Below are 24,059 nucleotides of genomic sequence, written 5' to 3'. Positions count from 1 at the left end.
GAGCTTATTAGAGGCAAGGTATGATATATAAATGTAATTTACAAATCAATTATCTCCAGTGGCTTATTTGACTCTTTTTTCCCTTTCAATCTGGGCTGCAGCTCTAGACCTTGTCTCACTGGCAGCTGCTGGGACTCCTTGTCAGTAATGCCAACACTCATCCTGAGGGGCTGCTTGTTTCAAGCAGGAAGTCCACACATTCTTTCTACAAACACATTTTTAATTGTATGAGCAAAAGGTGCAAGCAGTTCCACAGAGGTAAATGGGCTTACGTACCAAATTCATGAAAACCCTCATAATTACTTTGTTTTTCTTTGAATCGCTGAGTCTCATGCCATATTTCAAATTGATTGGTTGTTTTTTCTGAAGTTGGTGGGAAACCAAGAAAACAATTCTTAAACCCTGCTTGTGCTCAACAGGCAGGGATCATTTTCTCCATACTTTGGATCCTGGTCAAATTCAAAAGTCTGTTGCAGAATACTAATAAGGGCAACGTCCCTCTGTTAAAAGCAAAACAATTCCAGATGTAATTTGTGGCTCAGAATTTGGAGGGGTCATGTGCCTTTCTCATGACTGCAGTAGTTTCCTCAGGTCCTCATGATTCAGCCTTAGGAAGTATTTTTGTAGCAAAGTGGCTTTACAAGTGCAGCATGTAACTTGTAAGAAAGTGCATTTTTTCAAAAATCACCTCGTATTGAATATAATAATATGTGTGATCTGCTGCTTCCTAGTAAAATGAAAATGATATGATTTGAAAAGTTGACTGAATAGAACTCTGTCCTTAATTTATTTAAGTCCTTTTCTAGATGTCTTTCCCTAGACCTAATGAAATAATATGAATTTTCCAAGAGAATACTGCTAAGCAACTTTCTTGGTAATACTGCTTATTAAGGGACAATTCTTATGTTCTGTATACATCTTATTTCATACAAACATATGAAAATGGTAGATATTTACAAAAATAACAATGTGCCTGGTTTTCTGATTTGATCCCTTCACACAGTGAATCGTAACAGCAAGAGCATAGGACACCATAAATAATTAAGAAAATAAAGATGTGATAATAGGAAAGATGTGACATCAACAAAGCCAACTTGAAAGTACAAGGTGCAATTTATAGCATTTATTTTTTCCCCTTTCAGAGGTATTTTAATAGCTACCAGTAATTAGGTAATTGCAGCTCTGTGGGTGGTTTCACTGCTGATTGCTTGTTCATGCTGAGGGGAGGATGTAACCCAATGGAATTTAAATGAATTGTTATCCATGACACTAATTTATTATCAGAACAAGAATTTTAGTTTCCCTGTACCTTCTGTTTCAAAAATGCTTTTTATCATTTAATCTTTTCTTGTAGTTTTATAGATTGATTTTGCTTATTAGCTCAAGATAGTAGGACAGCTGAGTTGCCATGATACTGTATTTGCAAAATCTCTAAGAAACCAAGACAATAGTACCCAAAATATCTTTCAAATACATAATTTTGGGCATTCTCTATCAAAAGAATCCATCTCAGTATCACTATACTGTAGTAAGTATGGGGCAGTGGTTGGCCTGAGGTAGCAGTTAAACTTGATTTGTGGTTTAGCTTATTAAGGGAGGGATAAATCTCTGGCCTGTAGTCTGAAGGTGGCCCAATTAAGCTTTTCCATTCAACTTGAAAAAGCCTTCAGTAAGTCCTTCCCCAAGTAAAGCTCCATTCTCCTCTCTAGGCTATGCATCACCCCCTCCCCCAAAAAGCACTAATTAGTACAAAACTGCAGATCACTGATTTGTATTAAACAGCATGTGCCAAGTCATATGGGCGGACACATAATTAGAAGTTATTTTTGTAATGCAAACAAAATTGCAATACTTATGTGAGAGAAGACCTTGAGTGAACACATACTATGTCTGCTGCAGATGAGCAACTTCAGGGGCGGTGATCGATCTCTTTATTCTTTTAATTAGATTCGGACCAAAACAACTCTCCAAATAGAGAACATATTCAAAAGGAAGATTGTCCTTGGAAGCTGTTCAAATGTATGACATGAAAAAGAATGTACAGACACTCTTTCATTGAGGCTAAGAGCCTGCCCCCCCTTTTTTTCCTAACTTTCTAGATCTGATAGGATTGTACTGGAAATGTCTGTCTGTCTTCTTCTTCTTTGTCCAGCATATGAAATGCTACATTAGCATAAATTACAGCAGAAATCTAGTCCATTTCTCTAAAGCATCTCTTCTGTGGCCTGGTATAGATTTGGTTTGTCAAGCAGGAGAGCAGGCAACGATCTGCAGAGCTAGTGGGACTTTATGAGCCCTCTTGCTTCTTTCCGGGCAAGCCCCCCAAAAAGAAGTAAGTCTAAAAATCAACAAAGCCTGGCTACCAGCACTGAAAAATAAAGCCTGCAAAAAGGTCAATTAATTCTATCCAGCCACATGGACCAGTGATCACTGGGAAAAAAAAAAAAAAGACTAGCCAACAACACCCATCAATCACAATGCCAGATCGCACACCCCTTATCACAACAAAACACCCACAAAAAAACAAACAGAAAAACACCCTGATCACAGGAAACACCCAATCTCCTGAAAAGAACAAAAACCCTGATCCCACAGTTACAAATACTCAACAGTCCCACACACTACACCAGAATACAGAATTCTAGCTCCTGTCCTCTGAAGATGCCGGCCACAGAGACTGGCAAAACGTTAGGAAGAAAAAACCCCAGAACATGGCAAAACAGCCTGAAAAACCTACAACAACCACCGTATCCCAGCCGTGAAAGCCTTTGAGAACACAGTTTAATAGTTTATTTCACAATGAAGGCACAGATTGCTTTCTGGCACTGTTTTGGGTAATCAGACACCCCGAAAAAGATGGTTAATGTTTTTTATTGTTGCAGAAGTATTAATATTCAACTGAGAGACTAGGAAAAGGGACATATCTGAGAAAATACGTAATATGCAAGTCTATATTTATTCATAAAAGTAAAGTTCCCCTTGACAATTTTTGTCCAGTCGTGTTCGACTCTAGGGGGCGGTACTCATCCCCGTTTCCAAGCCATAGAGCCAGCGTTTTTGTCCCAAGACAATCTTCCGTGATCACATGGCCAGTGCAACTTAGACACAGAACGCTGTTACCTTCCCACCGAAGTGGTCCCTATTGATCTACTTGCATTTGCATGCTTTCGAACCGCTAGGTTGGCGGGAGCTGGGACAAGCGACGAGCGCTCACTCCGTCGCGTGGATTCGATCTTACGACTGCTTGGTCTTCTGACCTTGCAGCACAGGCTTCTGCGGTTTAGCCCACAGCGCCACCACGTCTCCCATATTTATTCATAAGTTCCACCAAAGTATGCATATAACTGCTACCTTTGTTACAATTCTTGCATTAGATAGTTTTTGAGGTAGTCCTCCATGGCACAGAGCTAAATATATTATATGAAGAACTTCCTAGAAAAATAGGCAGTGCATACTGGAAAATAATTATCCATGCTGTCTATCCCATATGGTTTCCTAGACACCAACATATGAAAGAGGCACACCTATACTATTAATTACAAGCAGTTCAGTCAGGAGAAATCAGAACAAAGCAAAAATCTGGTTGCCTGAGTCACTCTTGCTGCCCAGACAAATATGGTCTAGCTAAAACTCTCTCATCTGCACATAGTTTTAGGATGAAAGGAGACAAGCTTTAAAACAGTTGCAGCTAAAAATAGACTTAATAGGAAAAGTTTCACATCTGTCGCGGTCTGCTTTTTACCAACAGAGTCTCTTCTTTTACTACGTTTTTTAAAGGGCAGATCTCATAAATCAAAAGGATGCAAATTTGTTGGGGGGGGGTGTTGCTTTTTCTTCAAGGAGCAAAAGGTAGCACTTTAGAACCACAATGATCCTACATGACAAGTTAGGCTAGGGGCAGCTAATTTGTTACGGCCACCCAACAAGCCTCATGGATTAAATTAAATTCCAAGAAAAGTTTGGCAATGAATGGCATTTAAACTTCCCCTTGTCCTTGTAATCTGTAGTTTGGGGAACACTAAACAATGGACTTGGCCAGGTCCAAGGTTTGCACCAACAGATGTTGCTGAGTTCAATGGAAGAAACTTATTTAATAGACTTTGTTTCTGTGGCATTGTATGCAGATGTTGGATAGAGTGGGCTTGTGTCATCTACAGAGTCCTGGAGAAGACAGGGTTGCTCATTTTATTTTTCATGTGCTTATCAGCCACTTTTTACATCAGCTAATATAAAAATGAGGAGGAATTAAAGGACCTCTTAATGAGGGTGAAAGAGGAGAGTGCAAAAAATGGTCTGAATCTCAACATTAAAAAAAACATAAGATCATGGCCACTGGTCCCATCACCTCGTGGCAAATAGAAGGGAAGATATGGAAGCAGTGACAGATTTTACTTTCTTGGGCTCCATGATCACTGCAGATGGTGACAGCAGCACGAAATTAAAAGACGCCTCCTTCTTGGGAGGAAAGTGATGACAAACCTAGACAGCATCTTGAAAAGCAGAGATATCACCTTGCTGACAAAGGTCTACGTAGTCAAAGCTATGGTTTTTCCAGTAGCGATGTATGAAAGTGAGAGCTGGGCCATAAAGAAGGCTGACCGCCGAAGAACTGATGCTTTTGAATTGTGCTAGAGGAGACTCTTGAAAGTCTCCTGGACTGCAAGGAGATCAAACCTATCCATTCTGAAGGAAATCAACCCTGAGTGCTCACTGGAAGGACAGATCCTGAAGCTGGGGCTTCAGTACTTTGGCCATCTCATGAGAAGAGAAAACTCCCTGAAAAAGACCCTGATATTGAGAATGAGGGCAAGAGGAGAAGGAGATGACAGAGGACAAGATGGTTGAACAATGAGGCTATGAACATAAATTTGACCCAACTCCGGGAGGCAGTGGAAGACAGGAGGGCCTGGCATCCTCTGGTCCATGGGGTCACGAAATGTCGGACACGACTTAATGTCTAAACAACAAATATAAAAGAATGCTTATATTACATGCATATTGAACTGTAGAAGTCTCTTTTTGTATCTGCATATTTTGTGTATAATTTGAGACACCAGGTCTACTGGTGGATTCAACAACACTCAGCCTGCCAAGATATGTATCTGAGGAATCTGAATTAGATTTAATTCCTTATTGTTTCCTACGTGGATCTGATGTCTGGAAAATGCCTTCCCAACAGTAGCTGATGTCATGAATTCTTTCCCTCTTCCTAGTGCATATTGTGATTTAGTCATCTCTGACTCTTCGTGACCCCATGGACCAGAGCACGCCAGGCCCTCCTATGTTCCACTGTGTCCCGGAGTTGTGCCAAATTCATGTTGGTACCTTCGATGACACTGTTCAGCTATCTTGTCCTCTGTCGTCCCCTTCTCCTCTTGCCTTCCTACTTTCCCAACATCAAGGTCTTTTCCAAGGAGTCTTCTCTTCTCATGATATGGCCGAAGTATTGGAGCCTCAGCTTCAGGATCTGTCCTTCCAGTGAGCACTCAGGTTTGATTTCCTTCAGAATGGATAGGTTTGTTCTCCTTGCAGTCCAGGGGACTCTCAAGAGCCTCCTTCAGCACCACAATTCAAAGGCATCAATTCTTCGGCGGTCAGCATATAATTGACCTTTATTCCTTAATAAATTACACAGCTGGTACAATCAACTTCATTGTCCCACCTCTCATTTTCCTGTAAAATGCCTATATATAAGAAAGTAAATTAGAACATCAAATTATGCCTTTGGATTCTCAAGAGTGCTCTGACTCTCTGTAGTGAAACGGGTATAACAACACTGGGATAATTTGCAGGGCTAGCATAACATACAGACTCTGAGCCACCTCATTGCCTCCTGCAATTAATTAATTTGACTGGACAGCGATTATTTTCTTCGGTATTAGAAACTAAAAGAGAAATTGGATAAAACTCATGGAAGAAGGAAACATGTTGAGAAACTCTTAAAAAAATCTGAAGATTAATAAAGTGGCTTAACAGCAACACAACTAAAGGCCCTAAATGGAGGCTTTGCATCAACATTGCCTTGGGAAAAATGTACAGCACAAATTCTACATTTAATGCTATATATTGAGGATAGTTTTGAAACAGGGAAAATCATGAGGATTTTGTGGACCTTTCAGCTAACTATGCCACAATTCATCATCAAGGAACACTGCAAAAATTCTAAAATCTAACTGAAGATTATAAAGTAAGTACAGTATAATGGCAGCAACCTTTTCGCAAAATTGCATATTTTTCATTAGCTATCCCCTGGACCAGAAAATAGTTAAAACTGAAAGTACCAAGAGAGGAAGCAGAGAGTCAGAGGAAGAACAAGCTGCCCTGAAAACCTTCTTACTGGAGAAAGGGAGTTAAGGGAACAAAGGAGGATAGAACAAGAAGGAGAAGGGACAGCCCAATGATAACAGCCTTAGAAAGATGCCCGGTGTCGGTACTGAGGAAGAGATGGAATGAAATTCTTTAAAGGGGCAAGAAGTCGAGGGATCCATTCCTCTCAATGAGTGACCAATTGTGGGGGACTGGGCCTGCCATCCTTGTTCCAAGAGTTGGTGCACAACCCAGTGTCTACCCCTGTGCAATCCCACAGACTGGGAGAAGTTTGGTGAAATTCCCCAACATTAGAAAGGATATTGTTTGATGTTATAGGGGATGGATGGTATAAGTCCTAATAGTTTTTGGGTGAACGAGAACCCTGTTAGATTGTGGTGGAACAACCTTCTGATTTATTAAATAAAGAACCTCTTCTAAAAACTGAACTCTCATAATCTATGGTAGGGGAAACAGTGGAACCGCACAAATTGAAAACTGAACCCAATCACACCACCTCTTAAAACAGATGGAACCCCATGAAAGCTAGCCCCTGGTCACACAGAGAACTAGTTTACTTGGAAGTCATTGAATAGGCTACAGATTGGAGTTGTCAGAGCCAAAGTGGACCTAAGAAAATGGAAGGGTTTGTGTCAACATTGTTCTTTGCAAGAGTGGAGAAAAACTGGGAACTTAACTCTTCTTAGTTTTATATATATGCCACATTTCTGCCAACAAAGGATCCAAAGTGGCTTACAATATTAAAATTCACACAATTAAAAACACAGTAAGTGTGTGTACTTATGTCAGTGTACTCTGTGCACTCAGCATATAATAACTGCCCCAAATGCTCTTGATGTTATCGGTTGTTGGGCGAAGATTATTTGATACATTTATTTATTGTAGGCAATGCTTCTGATACCAAGAAGAAAGAAAATAGAGTATTAGATTGGGACAAACTACATTTATGTAAGATGTCTCTTAATGCAAAGAATCCAAATCTCACAGCCAGGCTGTCAGTAAATCTGCCTCAATCATTTTAAAAGCTCTCAGGCAGCAAAAGAACTTGAAGCAGAGGGAGAAATCTCCGCCTGAGACCTTTGAATTGCTGAATCAGCAATCAAGCAGAATGGGAGGCAGGGAGGCTAAACAGAGGAATGGAACAGGAGACGTAGAGTAGCTTGGTTTGGATTGTGATCACTGATATTCCATTATTTTGGAACAATTGGCTCTGTTTTGCCACTATCTTGTCTACTTTTGTATTTTTGTACCTTCTGTATTAGTTATTTCATATTCAGATATTTTTTTCGTTGTTTGAAGTGTTATTGGATCATTATTGTAGCTTTTCCCCCATGATTATGATACTATAAGCCATCCAGAGTAGTGGCCTAGCCACTGGATGGGAAAGGTAGGTAGGTAGGTAGGTAGGTAGGTAGGTAGGTAGGTAGGTAGGTAGGTAGGTAGGTAGGTAGGTAGGTAGGTAGGTAGGTAGGTAGGTAAATAAATAAATAAATAAATAAATAAATAAATAAATAAATAAATAAATAAATAAAGCAAGCTTGATGAATCACTCCTCCCTAATTTCCTAATAAGATGCACTCACATAGTTAAGAGATTTTACATATTAGTAGCCTTCTGCAGACATAAAGATTACCAGAAATGTATGTGATCCTTTATTCTTCAGTTCTTCAATTCATCTAGAGTGGGAAGGTTTTAGGGAGTATTTTTGGGCCAAGGAGCAAGCTTCTCTATATGGAAAGTATGGGCTTGTTCCCTGCCAGATTTAGAGAAGGCTGGATGAGCACTTTGAAAGATCTAATTTCAAACTTTAAAACTGTTCTCACTGCCCCATTAACGTGTTTTGTTACTATTTTTGTCAGCTTGTAGTGAATTCAGCAGTTATTTTTCAAATGCCTACCACTGCTTCTTCAAAAGGGAATGATGTCTGTTACAGATTTTCTTTTATTTGAAGTTGATCCATCCTATTGTTTAGAAGATATGGGATCTTAAATACGTTATGAAGGAAATTCTTCATAAAGTCTGGTTGCATATCCTCTATGAAGCATTCCCAAACCCACTCCCCAAACTTTTTGCCAGTACTTCTGGAAATGAATGAATCTAATTAAGGTGAACGGGGCCTACATGCAGGCAAATGGAAGACTAGAACTTCAGCCTTACCACAGGCATACGTGTCTATGAATAAATATACACAACACTGTCTAGTTATGGGACAGGAGTGGGGGAGAGTGTATGAGAGGAGTAATGTAAAGAGAGAGGGGGGGAGCCAGAGGTGATGAAAGAGTAAGGAGCGAGGGAAGGACAGAAAGACAGAAGGAAAAAAGGGAAAAAGGCATGGGGATGGAGAGACAGAAAAGAATATTGGAAGGGGGGGAGATGGAGAGAGAGAGAGAGAGAGAGATTGGAGCTACAGAAGGAAAGAGGAAAAAGGGGAGAGATAGAGAGGATGAGAAGAAGCATGGGATGGGTGTGGGGGAAAGACAGAGACAGTGAGAGAGTTAGCAGCCATAGAAGAGAGGGAGGGGACCCACAAAGAGAGAAAGGAAGGAGTTGCACAAGGGGGGGGAGCCTGAGAAAGAGGAGGCACAGAAAGGGTGGGTGGGTGAGAAAGAAAGAGGAGCTACAGAAAGATATGGAGCTTCTCTGGAACATTTTGTGACCACAGGAATCTAAAGGAATCATTTCCCCGAACTCCATTTCTTTTTGCTTTCTCAAATATTTAGATAAAGCAAGCTCGTTTTGATTTAAACAGGCTTGCTTTATCTAGTCAACCCCTTTCAATTTAATGGGTATTATTCCCAAGAAGTAATTTATCCTGCAATTCTGCACCTTATAAACTCAGCAGTAAGTTTCTTTGAGGTAAATGGGGCTTACTTCTGGGTAAGAGAATATATTGGGACTGAAGCCTTACCACAGGAATAAATGACACTAAATTTGCTATGACTTTTTTCAAAGTATGTTTGCAGCCAGGGTCACTTGCAGGACACATTATACAGAAGCACTCTCTTCTTCAGTTGAAGAAAGGTAAGCGCAAAAAATGGTCTGAATCTCAACATCAAAAAAAAAAAAAACTAAGTTCATGGCCACTGGTCCCATCACCTCCTGGCAAATAGAAGGAGAAGATATGGAGGCAGTGACAGATTTTTACTTTCTTGGGCATGATTACTGCAGATGGTGACAGCAGCACGAAATTAAAAGACACCTCCTTCTTGGGAGGAAAGTGATGACAAACCTAGACAGCATCTTAAAAAGCAGAGACATCACCTCGCCGATTAAGGTCCACATAGTCAAAGCTATAGTTTTTCCAGTAGCGTTGTATGGAAGTGAGAGCTGGGCCATAAAGAAGGCTGACCGCTGAAGAATTGATGCTTTTGAATTGTTGTGCTGGAGGAGACTCTTGAAAGTCCCCTGGACTGCAAGGAGATCAAACCTATCCATTCTAAAGTAAATCAACCCTGACTGCTCTCTGGAAAGACAGATCCTGAAGCTGAGGCTCCAATACTTTGGCCATCCCATGAGAAAACTCCCTAGAAAAGACCCTGATGTTGGGAAAAGGTGAAGGCAAGAGGAGAAGGGGACGACATAGGATGAGATGGTTGGACAGTGTCACCAAAGCTACCAGCATGAATTTGACCAAACTCCAGGAGATAGTGGAAGACAGAGGGCCTGGCGTGCTCTGGTCCATGGGGTCACGAAGAGTCGGATACGACTTAACGACTAAAGAACAACAAAAGTGCCAAAAAGACTCACACTGCAATCTACTCAGAAGGAAGCCCTATTGAATTTTCTGGGACTTATTCCCAGATATATATGGTACTATAGCCTAGACCTCCCAATGATTTATTCCACTTTAAGTTTGTATATACTGGAAGCAGTGGCATAGTGTGTGTTGCCAGCACCCAAGGCAAGGCATGTACTGCACCCCCCCCCAACCCATATAGCTTGATGGGGAGGAACTGCCAAAATGGTGGTTTGTCTTCATTCAAAACCATGAATTTTCCGGCAGTTAACAGACAGACCACTAATAGGTTCATTGGGGCTATTTTTTTTAAAAAGCTGAGCCCCTCCCTTAGTCTGCCCCCATCCCCCCCATCACCTCCGTACTTGTCCTCATTCATCCAATCATGGAGAGAAGCAAGCGGGGCTGGAATGACCCCTGGAGCCAGAGAGTCCAGGGTATTAGCGGCAATGACAGCAGCAGGAAGAGGGTTAGTGAGATGCCATCCTGCTCCTTCCTGGGAGACCAGCTTGGCTGAGGGGAAGAGAGCAGAAGGAAGGAGGCTGGTCCATCTGCCTGCCTGCCTGCTTCACGCGCTACGTGAGGAAGTGCTCCTTGGAGGCCGCACCTGTATGGCATGCAAGACAGGCATGGAGAGGGGCGGGCTGTCCTCAATTCTGGCAGAGGAAGGAGTGCCAAAGGTGGTGGTGGGGGACCTGAGGACTGATCCATGGCTTGGTGGATGCGAAACCAGAGTTGCTGTTTGGCAGGAGAAGTGGAGCTGAGGCAGGCCAAGGTGTCTGTTCCATGGATGGCAGGCAACTGGCCCCAAGTCCTCTGCTGCACCAAAGGCAGCGAAGCCTAACCCTGCCCCCCACTGCCCTTTTTGGTGAGGCTGCATGCCTTGTGCCCCTATAAATCTTGCAGCCCAGGATGACGGCCCCTCTGCCCCCCTCCACAGTATGTACACACTGTAAGGTGTTAAACATCTCTTTTAAGAGACACGAAATTCAGTTATTCAAAAAACTTTCAGTTTATGAATCTGTGATATTACTCTGCATTCATTATAGCTAAAGAACCTGCTGAAAACAGCAAAGACAATTATTTTATGTTCAGGTGAGAAATGGTGAACTGTTCAAAACAGAAGTCAAGTTCTGGGATTTTTCCTTTGCTGGGTGTCTGTTTGTGTATGATAGTGAGCACAAGAGGGGATCCTGCATTGACTGTTAACACTGGAGTTATTAACATTCAGTCTGACCTTTGCTATGTAAATTTTGGCATCCTTTTTCCTGTTGGCAAAGCAGGCACAACATTAAAGGGCAATGTTGGATCACTTCCTTGCATTCTGAATCTTGGATACAGGAGTATTATCCCACATTAATAAACCAGATACTTTTTGAAGGACTGAATATCTAGTTTGAACTGCTGTATTTAAGAGAGAGCACTTATATGTCCTGCTGAAATTGCATGTGAAAATTTGGCCTACTAATGAATGTCACGTGTGAGAATGAGCTACAAAGACACTGAAGGGTTTGTAAAACCAAACCAAACCAAACCAAACCAAACACAAGAATGGTTTGTATTTTTACATTCAACAACTGTGCAGCAAAGATAACAGTAGCATTCTTTGCAGCTGACTAAGAGTAGTGTTTAAAAAGCTATTCAAAACACAGTTCAAGTCCAATGCTGAAAAACCAGTCTGCAATACAGCTGGAATGAAAGAAGGAGGAAGAGCACAATCCACATCTTGAGAAATAGCTTATATATAACTGCTCCCCTCCCTGCAAATAAAATAAAATAAAATAAAAAATCCATTGGTTTCAAAGGACAAGCTTCCCTATTGACTACCAAATTCCACCCACAACAGTTAGGTTTTTAACATACTGTAATCATTGTGGCTATGGGTGTGTTGTCCTCAAAATGCAACCCTGAAAGGTCAAATTTACATATATACAGTAATGTCCTTAGGAAGCTACTGGGGGGGGGGGGTGACAGGCAAGGAGACTGCCCTTTCTCCAGCTACCACTCTAATTCGTAGGGATTAGAACAATAGGGATTGTTTTTCCTGCTTCTCTTATAGTTACTATGACATTGATTTTATGAAAATTCCCTGACTGTACAGAATGGGGATTGCTTATTTTAGGCATAATGTCTTAATACTATGGTCAGGTTCCTGGACATGCAGTTAAGAGATACACAGGAAGAGGAAGAGAAAGGAGACAATTTGACATACAGTACACAGCTCTGTGGTTTACTAATCATGAAGCTGGCCTAGAGAATACAGAGGCCTTTGCGAAACGTTCAAATCCCTGAGACATCTATCATGTTAGAAAATATAGCCTTTTGCAAAGAAGCAGAATGGGCACTCTTTGCTGAGTCAGACCCTTGATTTCTGTGGCCTAATGCTGCCAACAGCTCTCCAAGATTTCAGGCAGGATCCTTTCCTACAACTCTCTGAAGACAGGACAGATTGAATCTGGGAACATCTGCATGCAAATCATGTGCTCCACAGCTCTCCTCTATTTGAGCCAACTGCCCTTTCTCTGTAGTTTCCATCAAAATCACCACTTATGTGTTCTGCATGTTCATGGCCAGGAGGCCAGAGAACCCCATGCTCAACATACGATCCTCTCAGTTAAGTGTTTCCTCTTAGAGACCTATATGCTGGTATTGGTATACTGCAATTCAATGCTGATTGTGGCCAAGTTGAACTCATTGCTAATCTTTCTTTATTTCCAGATTTAGTCTGCCAACTCCCCCCACTGCCAAACCCATAATCCCATTCCTGGTCCCTGCTACAGATAAATTAAAGCACTGGGGGGGGGGGGTTTGGAAAATTCCAAATCACCTACAGAATCAATTTTATTTCACACCATGTAATCGCCTTTTGTTGTTATGTGCTTTCACATGGGAACTGCCTTATGATGCCCATAATAGGGCTTTCACGGTAAATGAGATATCTGAGGAGCAGCTTTACCAGATCTACACCCCCAGTGACTTTCCATGGCTGAGTGGGGATTTGTACCCTGATGTCTAGAATCCTAGAGTTGGACCTATTAAAATGGTCCATCCCCACAAGCTATTGGATCCTGCTGGTTTCCAAGATGCAGTGCTAGGGATACCGGCTGATCTAGTTGGCACTCCTGTTGAAACTCTGGTGGATGAGTGGCATGCTGCCGCCACCAGGGCGGTTTAAAAAGGGTCTATCATGTCATCGGGGCAGCTGACATGATCACTCTTAAACAACCCCTCCATTGCTGAGTCTGTCCAGCTGCTTGGTATAACCAGCAGCTACGGGCAATGAAGCAAAATAGGAGGCTAGAGAGCATCTGGAGATGGACCCTGATGGTATCCAATTTAAAAGCCACAAAAATAGCATCTAACATCTATTTAGCTAAAGTGAAGGCTACAAGAAGATCTTACTTCACTTCCCGGATAATAGAAGCCCAAGACCATGAAGCCGAACTCCTTCATACTGTACATGATTTATCTGGGGTTGGTCAGTGACAGGCTTCCCAGTAGTATCTCCTGTGACAAATTTGCAGCCTTCTGCAAAGACAAAGCGGAGGCCATCTTTCGGGCCCTGGATCTCTTCTCTTTATCAATAGATTGAGCCAAGACATCCACTGCATCATCTTACCCAGTGAGTCTAAACACAGTTTCAGCCTGTGACGTCAGTTGAAGTTGACAGAGTGCTTGCCTTTTGCAGGGCCACCACTTCTTCGCTAGACCCTTGCCCAGCCTGGCCCTTGAAAGCAGCCAGACCTTTAACAGAGTGGGCAATGGCTATTATCAATGGGTCTCTCCTTGACAGCAGAATCCACCTTGCCCTCATGGAGACAGTCATTAAACCGATCTGTAAAAAGCCCAATTTGGTGGTGGACGATATGAATAACTATCAACCTGTCACCAATGTCCCTTTTATTAGAAAGTTAGTGGAAAGAGTAGTGGCCAGCCAACTTGAGGCAATTTTCAAGGAAACCAATGCCCCTGATCCATTCGAGTCTGGGTTCAGGATGTTTTATGGCACAGAGATGGCACTGATCGCCCGGAAAGATGACCTTCTGAGGGAGGCCGATAAGGGTGCAATGTCCTTGGTGGTCTTCCTCGATCTGTCTGTGGCCTTTGATACTGTTGACCATGGTATCCTCCTGGGGAGGCTCTCTGAGTTGGGGATTGGAGATCAGGCCTTGGCCTGGCTCCGGTCCTTCCTGGAGGACCATCCTCAGAGAGTACAGTTTGAGGAGCTGCTATTCACTCCATGGACTCTCAATTGTGGCATCCCACAGGGGTCAATCATCTCCCCAATGCTATTTAATATCTATATGAGGCCGCTAGGGAAGGTCATCAGGAGTTTTGGAGCTTCATGTCACCAATATGTGGATGACTCTCAGCTCTGTCTCTCCTTCCACCCTTCTGCAGTGGATGCTGTCCCGTCCCTTGAGTACTGCCTGGATGCAGTGCTGGGGTGGATGAGGGATAAGAGACTGAGGTTGAACCCGGGCAAGAAGGAAATCCTGCGGGCGGGGTGCCCCTAGTGTTTGCAGTCTGGGTGCTTCTCTCTCCTTTGAGGATATTACTCTTTCCACGAAGGATGAGATGCACAGCTTGGGCATACTCCTGGATCCAGCACTGTCAATGGAATCTCAGATAGCATCTGTGGTCTGTTCTGCCTATTTGCATCTAAGGCAGATTGCTCAGTTCCATCCCTACCTTGACACCGGATCCCTCACCATGCTGATTCATGTACTGGTTGTCTCAAGAGTAGACTACTGTAATGTTCTCTCTGTGGGGCTGCCCTTGGAGCTGTTACAGAGATTCCAGCGGATCCAGAACTAGGCGGCCAGATTGTTGAGTGGGGTAAGGAGACACCAACATATTTCCCTCATTTAGGCTGCCCTGCACTGGTTACCAGTTCATTTCTGTGCCAGCCTTAAGGTGATGGTGTTAACCTATAAGGCCCTAAATGGTTTAGGACCTAAATATCTGGCAGAACGCCTCCTTCCGATTAGATCTGCCCTTCCTGTAAGAGCTTCCCAGTCCAGTAAGAGCAATTGAGAGTCCTGATCCCGAAAGAGATAAAAAAAAAATGCTACCAGAAATCAGGCCTTCTTGGTGGTCGTTCTGCAACTATGGAACAGTTTCCTGCCCGAAATTCGCCTGGCCTCTTCACTGGGAACCTTCCAAAAAATAATTAAAAACGTGGTTATTTAGACAGGCCTTCCCAGATTTTAAAACCTGATACAATAGTGCTTTTCATAACTAACATTTAACTCTCCGCCATGCTTTTATTATGTTGCTTCTTAGTGTAATTTGTTGTAGTAGCTCTTCTGTTTTGCTTGGTTGTTATTGATTTTTTTTAATGTTATTTGTTACTGTTTTTGTAAACCACGCAGAGTGGCCTTGGCAGCCAGATGGGCAGCATAAAAATCAATCTAGTGGTTCAATCAATCAATCAATCAATCAATCAATCAATCAATGCATCATTCACTCTCTTCGCAACATTGCACTGTATATCTCAGTTATTCCTTACTACTAGCAAACAAACAGATGAACAGACCAGGATCATGACAGTAAGGTGTGAAACCATCCTGACTGGTGCAAGGTGGGGTGGGGGAATCCCTTTCACCAATGTTCCTTTGAGAATAATGCTTCCCTCATGCATCATATAATGAAGTGTACAAGAGAAACATAACGAATCATTACTTTCTCTCGTAGCTATAGCAGAATAACATTTTGGTAGAGTTTCCACATATTCAAGCTTGTTAATGAACTTCTGGACAGAGCGGCAGAGCTTTTCACATGTTCAAGCCGCCATATGTTTATGGGAAACCACTAGATTTACTGCATAAACAAAAAGTAAATTCTGGAGTCCTTCTGGTATCTACCCAGTATGTAAAGAACGTCTCCATCTGGCATTGCATACATACAGAACAGCCATATCCATGGCAGAAATTCAATACTGCCCCCCCCTCCCGCAAACACTAACAAGACCATAAACAGCTGGCGAGCAAGGTTAAAATATCTCGCTGGGGCAGGAAGCGCAGAAGAATGCGGAAAGGGGGCGGGCGGGCAATGAGTGAAAATGTTGGCCCGGGGTCAGTCCAGTTGCCTCCTTCCCACTTCTCCCTCCCTGTCAGTGTCGACATCTGTCTGTCGGCCTGGGTTTGGAGGGACACCACCACCACCACCGTAGCTACCTCTCCTCTGGGGGGTGCCAGCGCCGTAAGCTCGCAGCTCCCAGGAAGGAAAGCGGGGAGGAGATCGGCAACGGACTCTCACCTGTCCCCAGAGGAGGAGAGAGGGGCGGAGACCGGAGGAACTCCAACCCGTCCAGAAGGTTTACGCAGGAAAAAGAAAAAAAGGGGGGGGAGAGTGGCGCGGAAGAAAGAGGAGGAAGGCGGCGACGCCCGGAGCGTTTGCTGGAATCACGAAGGGATTTTCCAAAGAGGGAACAAAAAGCCAGGAAATCGAGCAGGAAAAACTTGGGCGAAAAGGACAGTTCTTCCAAAGATTACTCTCTCCCAAACCCCAATTTCTACGCGGTGGACCGTCATTCTTTCCTTATCCGAGGCTGGGGGACTTTGGGACTCTTACTTCACTTACACCAAGGAAGAATCCGTTCGCAGTTTTTTTCCCCCGGGAAAAGCTCTCGACGGGCTAAGGAGACCGTTAAGGACACGACGCTCTCCCCGAGAAGATATCAACTTTCTAGGAAAGAGGCAGCCTCGAGAGGGCTTGGTTTTGTTTCGGGTTTGTCTGAAGCCCGTCTCCATTCCTCTCAAACTTTGCTTTTTCAAGCAGGAAAAGTTGTTGCCTCCTTTTCTTCGGTGGGACTCACTCCTGGCAGTTGAGGAGGGGAGAATTCCCGTCCGCCCTCCCCACCGACTCTTTTCGTCCCCGCTTGGGAGCCTGCTTTAACGGTGAGGCGGCAGCGAGGAAGAAAACAAGCTACTCCAGGGTATTCCTTTTCCGGAGGGCTCCCCCCCACCTCCCCAGGCGTGATTGTTTTTTTTAAACCCCCCCCCCCACCGCTCCAGACCACTTCATGGAAAGCCGCCCCCATGGCTCTGAGCAAAGGGCTAAGACTGCTGTGGAAGCAAGAACCCGCGCCAAGCGCCTTGCTGGAGGCGCGCGGGCGACCCGACTGCCTCCTCCTGGAAGCCGGCACCATGGCCACCCTCAGTAAGTGCCTCCCGCTTGGGAGCCCCGGGGGCGGGAGGGAGGGAGCCCCGGGGGTGGGTGGGCGTGGCCTGGCGGGCGGCTCTTGGCGCACACCTGCTGGGCCCATCGGCTGCCGGCGCGCGCAGGTAGGCGTCGGCGGGAAAATGCGGGAGGCGCATAACCAAAGGGTAGCCTGCCCAGCATCTTGTTTCCCACAAGGGCCAGCCAACTCACCAACCAACCAACTAACTAGGGACCCGCAAGCAGAGCAGGAGGCCAGCGGTCCCTCTCCCCGCGCCCCTTCCCGGCTTTTTGTTTGGCTCCTCCCTCTCTTGCCTCCGAGCAGATGTTCTTTGGAATTACTTCCTGTCTCTCAGCCTAGGGGTCTGATTACTGTAATTCGTATCTGGCCCAAGGTATTTTGACAGAGGCATACGCCATGACTTTTTTCTAATCACACTTTTTGAATCAGTTAACTTATTGCAGGGGCGGGTCAGCCCGACCATTAGGAAGAATGAAGCCACCGACTCAGGTAGCAAAAGGGGTCATGAAAGACATCAAGCAGTTATTTAATTTAGTATGATTGTATTTTACGATCAGGTCTGGGAGAGGTGCCAAAAGAACTTGGCTGACCTTGAGTACAGTAGTAGGAATAAGGAGAGGGGTTTGAGACCCAGTGGGGAACAACAAACTGCATCCACAGGCAGCCAAGTGTGTGCAACACATACCTAGAAAATATCAGTCTTTGAATAATCTTTATTACATTTTTAAGTCTTGCAGAACTCTGAGATTCTCTGTAACCTGAAACTTAGCCACATAATCCTATACAGTTGCTTTGACACCTGAATGAAAAAAAAAGCCAGATTCCTTTCCCTGAGACTGAAAATACTAATAAAGGCAGATTAAGTAACTAAGAGGGTGCTTTTGTTCCATTGACTATGAGGCAGCTATCCCCCCCCCCTTTTCTAGTGTTTTGTTGTGCATTTAATTAACATGTTTCATCATCCTGAGTGTTGAAACACAAGAGGATAAATGTGGGTATTTGATAGGACAAATGGCAGGCGTTTCACTGTCTCAAAACATTTCACCAAAACTGCACTACATATTAGTGATTTTTGAAGGAGTTAATATAGGCTGCTTGCTTCTCCAAGGATTGTTTGTCACTCCATATTATTGTCTATTGTTGAGGCCCCACTGGAAGTAAACATGTTAATGCAGTGGCCTTCAAAAGCCACACAGAGAGCAACACACACTTGAGAACTTATGGTGTTCTTAAGATACAGACAAAAAACAAAACTGTCCACATGCTGCATAATATGCATATTGCAGAGATCACAGTATTCCAAATATAATGTAAAAATGTGTATAACTTTGACTCTCATGTGCATAAATGGCTTGTTTATTCTATCAAAGGAGAAATGTGTGCATTAAGGAGTAGGTGAGCAGAAAATAGCTGGGATCTGTTACTTGATTCTGGATGGTAAGAAAGCTAGCAAGTGTTTCATCCTGACTTCCAGCTGTTTGACACTAGCAGCCATACTGAAGCTCTTTTCCCATTTTGTATAAGTCTTATACAGAAAAAACAACAACCCAGGAGTGCATTTGCATATGGGGAGAACTGTGACCTTAATGCTGATACTGACAATGACGACAACAACAGAAACACTTTCTCTTAATTTTAATGTATGATTGTTTTCATCCACTGTTTTGTATTTGACTGTGGTTGGTAGATTTGGGGGCTTCATTAAGACAAAGCAAAGTACAGTAAGTCCCAAAAGCTTGAAACATGCCTCACAGTGCTTTAAAGATTAATACTAAGTGAAGAAAACATGAGCAGTGCTATGTTACCAGTAACACTCTCCCTCTCATGTGTCCCAGCAACTTGTATTGAGAGACATTAATATTTTAAAGCTATCTCTCTTCCCCCCGCCCCTGAATCCATTCTGCTTCACTTGACAATCCTTCAAAGGATATAATCTCTTCTGTTATGCATCATTGTCAGTATCTGCCCTGAGCTGCTGGAATTCAGTGCATTACACATACCTTGAGCATTTCAGGCTCAGTATAATTTTAATTGCATTTCTTAAGTCTTGCAAACTTCTCTACTCATGAACTTCGAGATTTTATGTAACCTGAATTTTACAGCTCCTATACATCCTTCTTTAGAATTGAGCTCTACAGAGTTCAATAAAATTTAACCCAAATAAGTGTATATAGAGTTGAAGTGTCAAAAGTACTGCAAATTAACAAAACCCAGGATTAACAGGGCAATCCTCTCTGCATTATATGTATGAAACTTCCATTTCATTGCTGTTTGATTCTTAGTATTTTGGGAGAACTTTAAAATCCATGAAGATTCATGTACTATAATTTAGCACTAGCAAGGAAGAGCCACAGATGATGTGAAACTTCAACAGAATTCATGGTCAGCATATCTAGTTACAATTTACAGTATAGCTGCATTCTATTTTGTGTTAGATTTAATAGAGCAGGAAGATCAATCTGGCTACTCAGATCTCATCTTTTTTAACACTAGTAAAAGTAAACCAGCTGGCTGGCTTGCTCTGTAAGTTAGGTTTCTGGCTGGAGAGCAAGAGGATGGGAGTTCAGTTCCCCACTATACCATCCAGAAGAGCCAGCCTACATGGCCTTGGGCAAGGTGCACCATCCCTGGATGCCCTGAAGAAGGGAATGATAAACTGCTTCTGAGTACTCTCTATGTAGAAGGCCCTGAAAAAAAGGTTGCCATAAGTCAGAATTTGACTTGGCAGTACACAATTATTATTAAAAGCACACCACAATCAATGACAGCAAAGCTTGTGGCATTCCTAGATACATCTGATTGGCTATTGTTAAAAGCAAAATCCTGAAATAGTTCTGCTAGATCAGAAGTTCCCAACCTTGAGTCACCCAGGTGCTCCTGAATTGCAATTCCCAGAAACCTCGGCCAGCACAGCTGGTGGTAAAAGCTTCTGAGAATTAAAGTCCAAGAACACCTGTGTTACCCAAGGTTGGGAACTACTGTGCTAAATGAAGCCAGAAGCCTAACTAGTCTAGCATTCTGTTCCCATGGTTATCAACATAGGAATGAACCAATATAAAATGGTATCATTTATAATCCAACTGTAACAGTACTAAATATTGTTTTGCATCAATATTTGATTTGTAATATTGTAAGATAGCTTAATTTTGTCACTTATGAGCTGGTAGATGTTACTCAGAACTGGCATTCAGTCAGACCTATTAGGCCTATTCAGGTGTTACCAAACGTGACATTCTGAAAATTCAAAGAGAGATCACCCAGCCCCATCTCCTCAACACTGCTTTCTTTATGCTTTCAATGTTGAGACTAAAATGGAGAAGTTCTCATGTAGGATTTTTCATGTGAGTAAAATTCAGACTTAGCACTGAAGACATGAAGAAAGCAGTGACACAGGGCGAATGGGACTAGATATTCCTTTCTCATTGAGTTCAGAACACTGAATTAATGCCTGAATAGGTCTTGTGTTTAAGTATTTCTCACCTGCATGTCTCCCCTATTCCCAAAGATGACTCTTCTTTCACTCTTGGAATGTTGCATGGGCATCTTGACAGTTATGAGTGATGCAAAGAAGCAGGAGTATCAGTGGATATGCCATTAATACAGTAGTACCTCGGTTTGCAAAACAGATACGCTCTATAGCAGTGATTCTTAACCTTGGGTTACTCAGGTGTTTTTGAACTGCAACTCCCAGAAATCCCAGCCAGCACAGCTGGTGGTGAAGGCTTCTGGGAGATGCAGTCCAAAAACACTTGAGTATCCCAAGGTTAAGAACCACTGTTCTATAGGACATTACGTAGTAATGAAAATTACATAGTATGAAAATTTCGCAAATTGAAACTCCAATTGCGTTATGAAAGGGACAACGCTATAGGCGCAATGCATCCTGGGAAAACCCTTTCGTAGTGCAAAAAAAGAAAAGAAAACAACATAAACTGGGGCTTTATTTCTTATAGATTTCGGTTCATAAACTGAAAATTACATAAACTGAGGCATTCGCAAACTGAGGTACTACTGTAATATCACACAGAAGCAGTACAGTTAGAGGTGGGCAAGTATTATTGTAGTCAAATACACACAAGTTGTCTAAACAGGAGCGTATTTCAAGAATAGGTGACCTGCTGCTACTTTTCAAGGAGCCATCTGACACACATCTAATGTATGTCCTTGTTGGGAGTACTAACCTTTAGTTTACACATAAACTGCTACCATTTTCTTTTGTATTCATTGTTTTTTATAGCAATTTCCCTCACTAATTGGAATATGAGTCATGTCTGTAAATTGTCAGTGAGCCTGCTGGTTGACAAGTTACGTTTGTTTGGAGCTGAAACCTCAGCCTTATGTTTGCACAGCCATATTTTGTTTTGTGTGACTCTACCAACTCCCTCTTTGTAAACCTGTGGGACCTTAGACTATAGTGTACATTCCCTGTAATCAACTTTGATAATAAAAAGCCTAGTAATTATACCAACCCAACATGTGTTCTATCATGCCTAAGTCTATGTAACTGTCTTATTTATTTGTGTGAGCATATTGATAGGCTTCCCTGTCCTTAGGACTCTCGACCGAACAATTCAGTGCATCATGCTTTCATAATACAGTAAAATGCATAGCTGCTTTGTTTTCCTGCTGAATTTGATTTGCTTTTTTAAAAAATGCAGAAGACCAGTAAGAAAGTAACATATTGGGTAATTAGTTACAGTGGTGCCTCCAGTTACGAACTTAATCTGTTCTGGAATGATGGTCGTAACTCGAAATGGTCGTAACTCGAAGCACCATTTCTCATAGGAATGCATTGAAACCACATTAATCCATTCCAGACCAGGGGGGAGGGGGGAATCACAAAAAACAAAAAATGAAACACTGTAAGCCCCATTGGAGCACATTGGGGCCAGAAAAAAAATATCATAAAAAACCCACAAACAAACAGAGCAAGCCCCATCAGAACACACTGGGACCGGGGGGGAAATCACCAAAAACAACAACAAAACATTCCATTGATTCACATAGGCCTACTCGTGTTGCATCTTGCTACACTAAAATGAATCATAACTAGAGTAGACCCATATAAATGGAACTCTACACTAATGTGACTCACCACACAAAACAACAGGATTTCAGCCATTGGCACAGGTGTGCACACAAATACGTACATATATAGGCTGCAGGAACAACTTCCTCATGCAGGAAGTCACACTGACATGAAAATACTTGGTATGGCCTTATATAAAGAGCCCATAACATCAACTAGATGGACGTTAACTGTAATGACAATAAAACCCCCATAGATTTTAATGTTCGAATCTTACTTGACTTTAAAATGCATTTCCCATAAGATTTTCTTCCAGATATGAATGTTGACTATTCTGTTCTTGCTTCCCAACAGTTAAGTATATTCTATAAACTGAAAGCAAGCCATAGCATCCATAATTTCTTGCTACAATGAGCAACATTCTATTTTAAACATATTTCTATTTACTGATTCTAGGGAGGGAATGAACTCTCTGATTTCAACCCTTGTTTCTCCTCTGAGATGTGATACAGAAAAAGTCAAAAATTACTTGCATTCCTAAAAAATTGTTTACATTTTTAAATGTCAAGTCACTCATTTATTTTTTACAGTTTCATTGTAGTCTACAGCTACAGTGATTCTTCTGTTTAGTGGAACAAGAAACAGCCTGATCCAGTAACTCTGCTCTGTATTCATCGAGTTCATTGATATGTATGTAAAGCTTTGAACAGGAACAGCTCTGTTTCCTTTGATGTGTGAGAAAGTTCCAGTACCTCAATGTGAATTCATAACTGTGTACACAGACAATTTTTTGCTGGTACTTTGGTCTTGCAGAATTTTGTATAATGCCTGGAATATATAGCATATACTGTACATTTGTAGCCAAAGTGCCATCCTAGAAGCAGGCAATATGCCTTTTGTTGCCAAGCCAAATCATATTCCTGGAAACCTTCCCAAAACACAATTAAAGTTATAAATAGGGTGTATGCTCCCTGCATGCTTTGTTAAAAAGACAAATTGTTGAAGGAATTGGACAAATCCAGCACCATGGCATCAGCAGGAAAGGATACAGTCTGCAATAGGTTTAGTGCATCGCCACAAAAAAAAAACATGCTCATTCCTGTTCTAGACAGTGTAGTATAAGAGGTTGTGTGTGTCTCACACACCATGAACATAGACAAACAGTATAATCCTACAGTATGTGTCCATACTTAGAAATAACTCCCACAGAACAGTGAAACTTATCTACAAGTAACAATGCACAGAACAGGGCTATAAAGATCCTCTGGCATTTTGGAGACTTGTTTTACCGCTTGAGAAAATTACGTAATTCTGATTTCCTCAAGGGTATTCAGCCACAGCAAAAACAACAAAGAATTTTTTGACATTTTAAAGACTGGCAAGACTGACATATTAATTACAAGTTAGATTTTCACAGTTCCTGACTTAGCCTGTGGGTGCTTCTCCTGGCCCTGGTTCTCTACCAGCTGTGCCTCCTGGAGAGGAATCCCAGCTCCTAGTCTAGATTGCCGATCTTCATTTCCACGTCACTCACTATCCGAATTGGAATGATGAGCAATGCATGACATTGGAGCATAGTCAGTTCAGTGAGCTCCTACAAGTGCTGTCTCAGTACAGTTCCCTCCAAACTAAAATTATAGTTAGTATTTCAAGGTTAGCCATAACACAATCAGCCCCCGAAAAATGGCTTGAGTGAGATCCAGCTCCTTGACTCCCAACTAGTTCTGATATTTATTGGCTTTTTACAAAATACACAATTTCTTTCCTGGCCTTGATGCTTT

General features: G+C 42.5%; 1 protein-coding gene across 1 annotated transcript in view; it reads left to right on the top strand.

Moving 5' to 3' along the window:
- Window positions 1-16,902: 16,902 nt before the first annotated feature.
- The window catches only part of SYNJ2 (synaptojanin 2), an 81,656-nt gene continuing 74,499 nt past the window's right edge, over window positions 16,903-24,059 (top strand). Inside the window, exon 1 of the mRNA XM_072994791.2 lies at window positions 16,903-17,227. Within this exon, the coding sequence (XP_072850892.2) occupies window positions 17,107-17,227 (121 nt within the window). The 5' untranslated portion in view covers window positions 16,903-17,106. The remainder of the gene's footprint in view (window positions 17,228-24,059) is intronic.

The sequence above is a fragment of the Pogona vitticeps genome, chromosome 1, assembly GCF_051106095.1.
Source record: "Pogona vitticeps strain Pit_001003342236 chromosome 1, PviZW2.1, whole genome shotgun sequence".
NCBI classification, from domain to species: Eukaryota; Metazoa; Chordata; class Lepidosauria; order Squamata; family Agamidae; genus Pogona; species Pogona vitticeps.
Note: the sequence above shows the minus strand (reverse complement) of the source record. Positions and strands in the feature narration are given on the sequence as shown.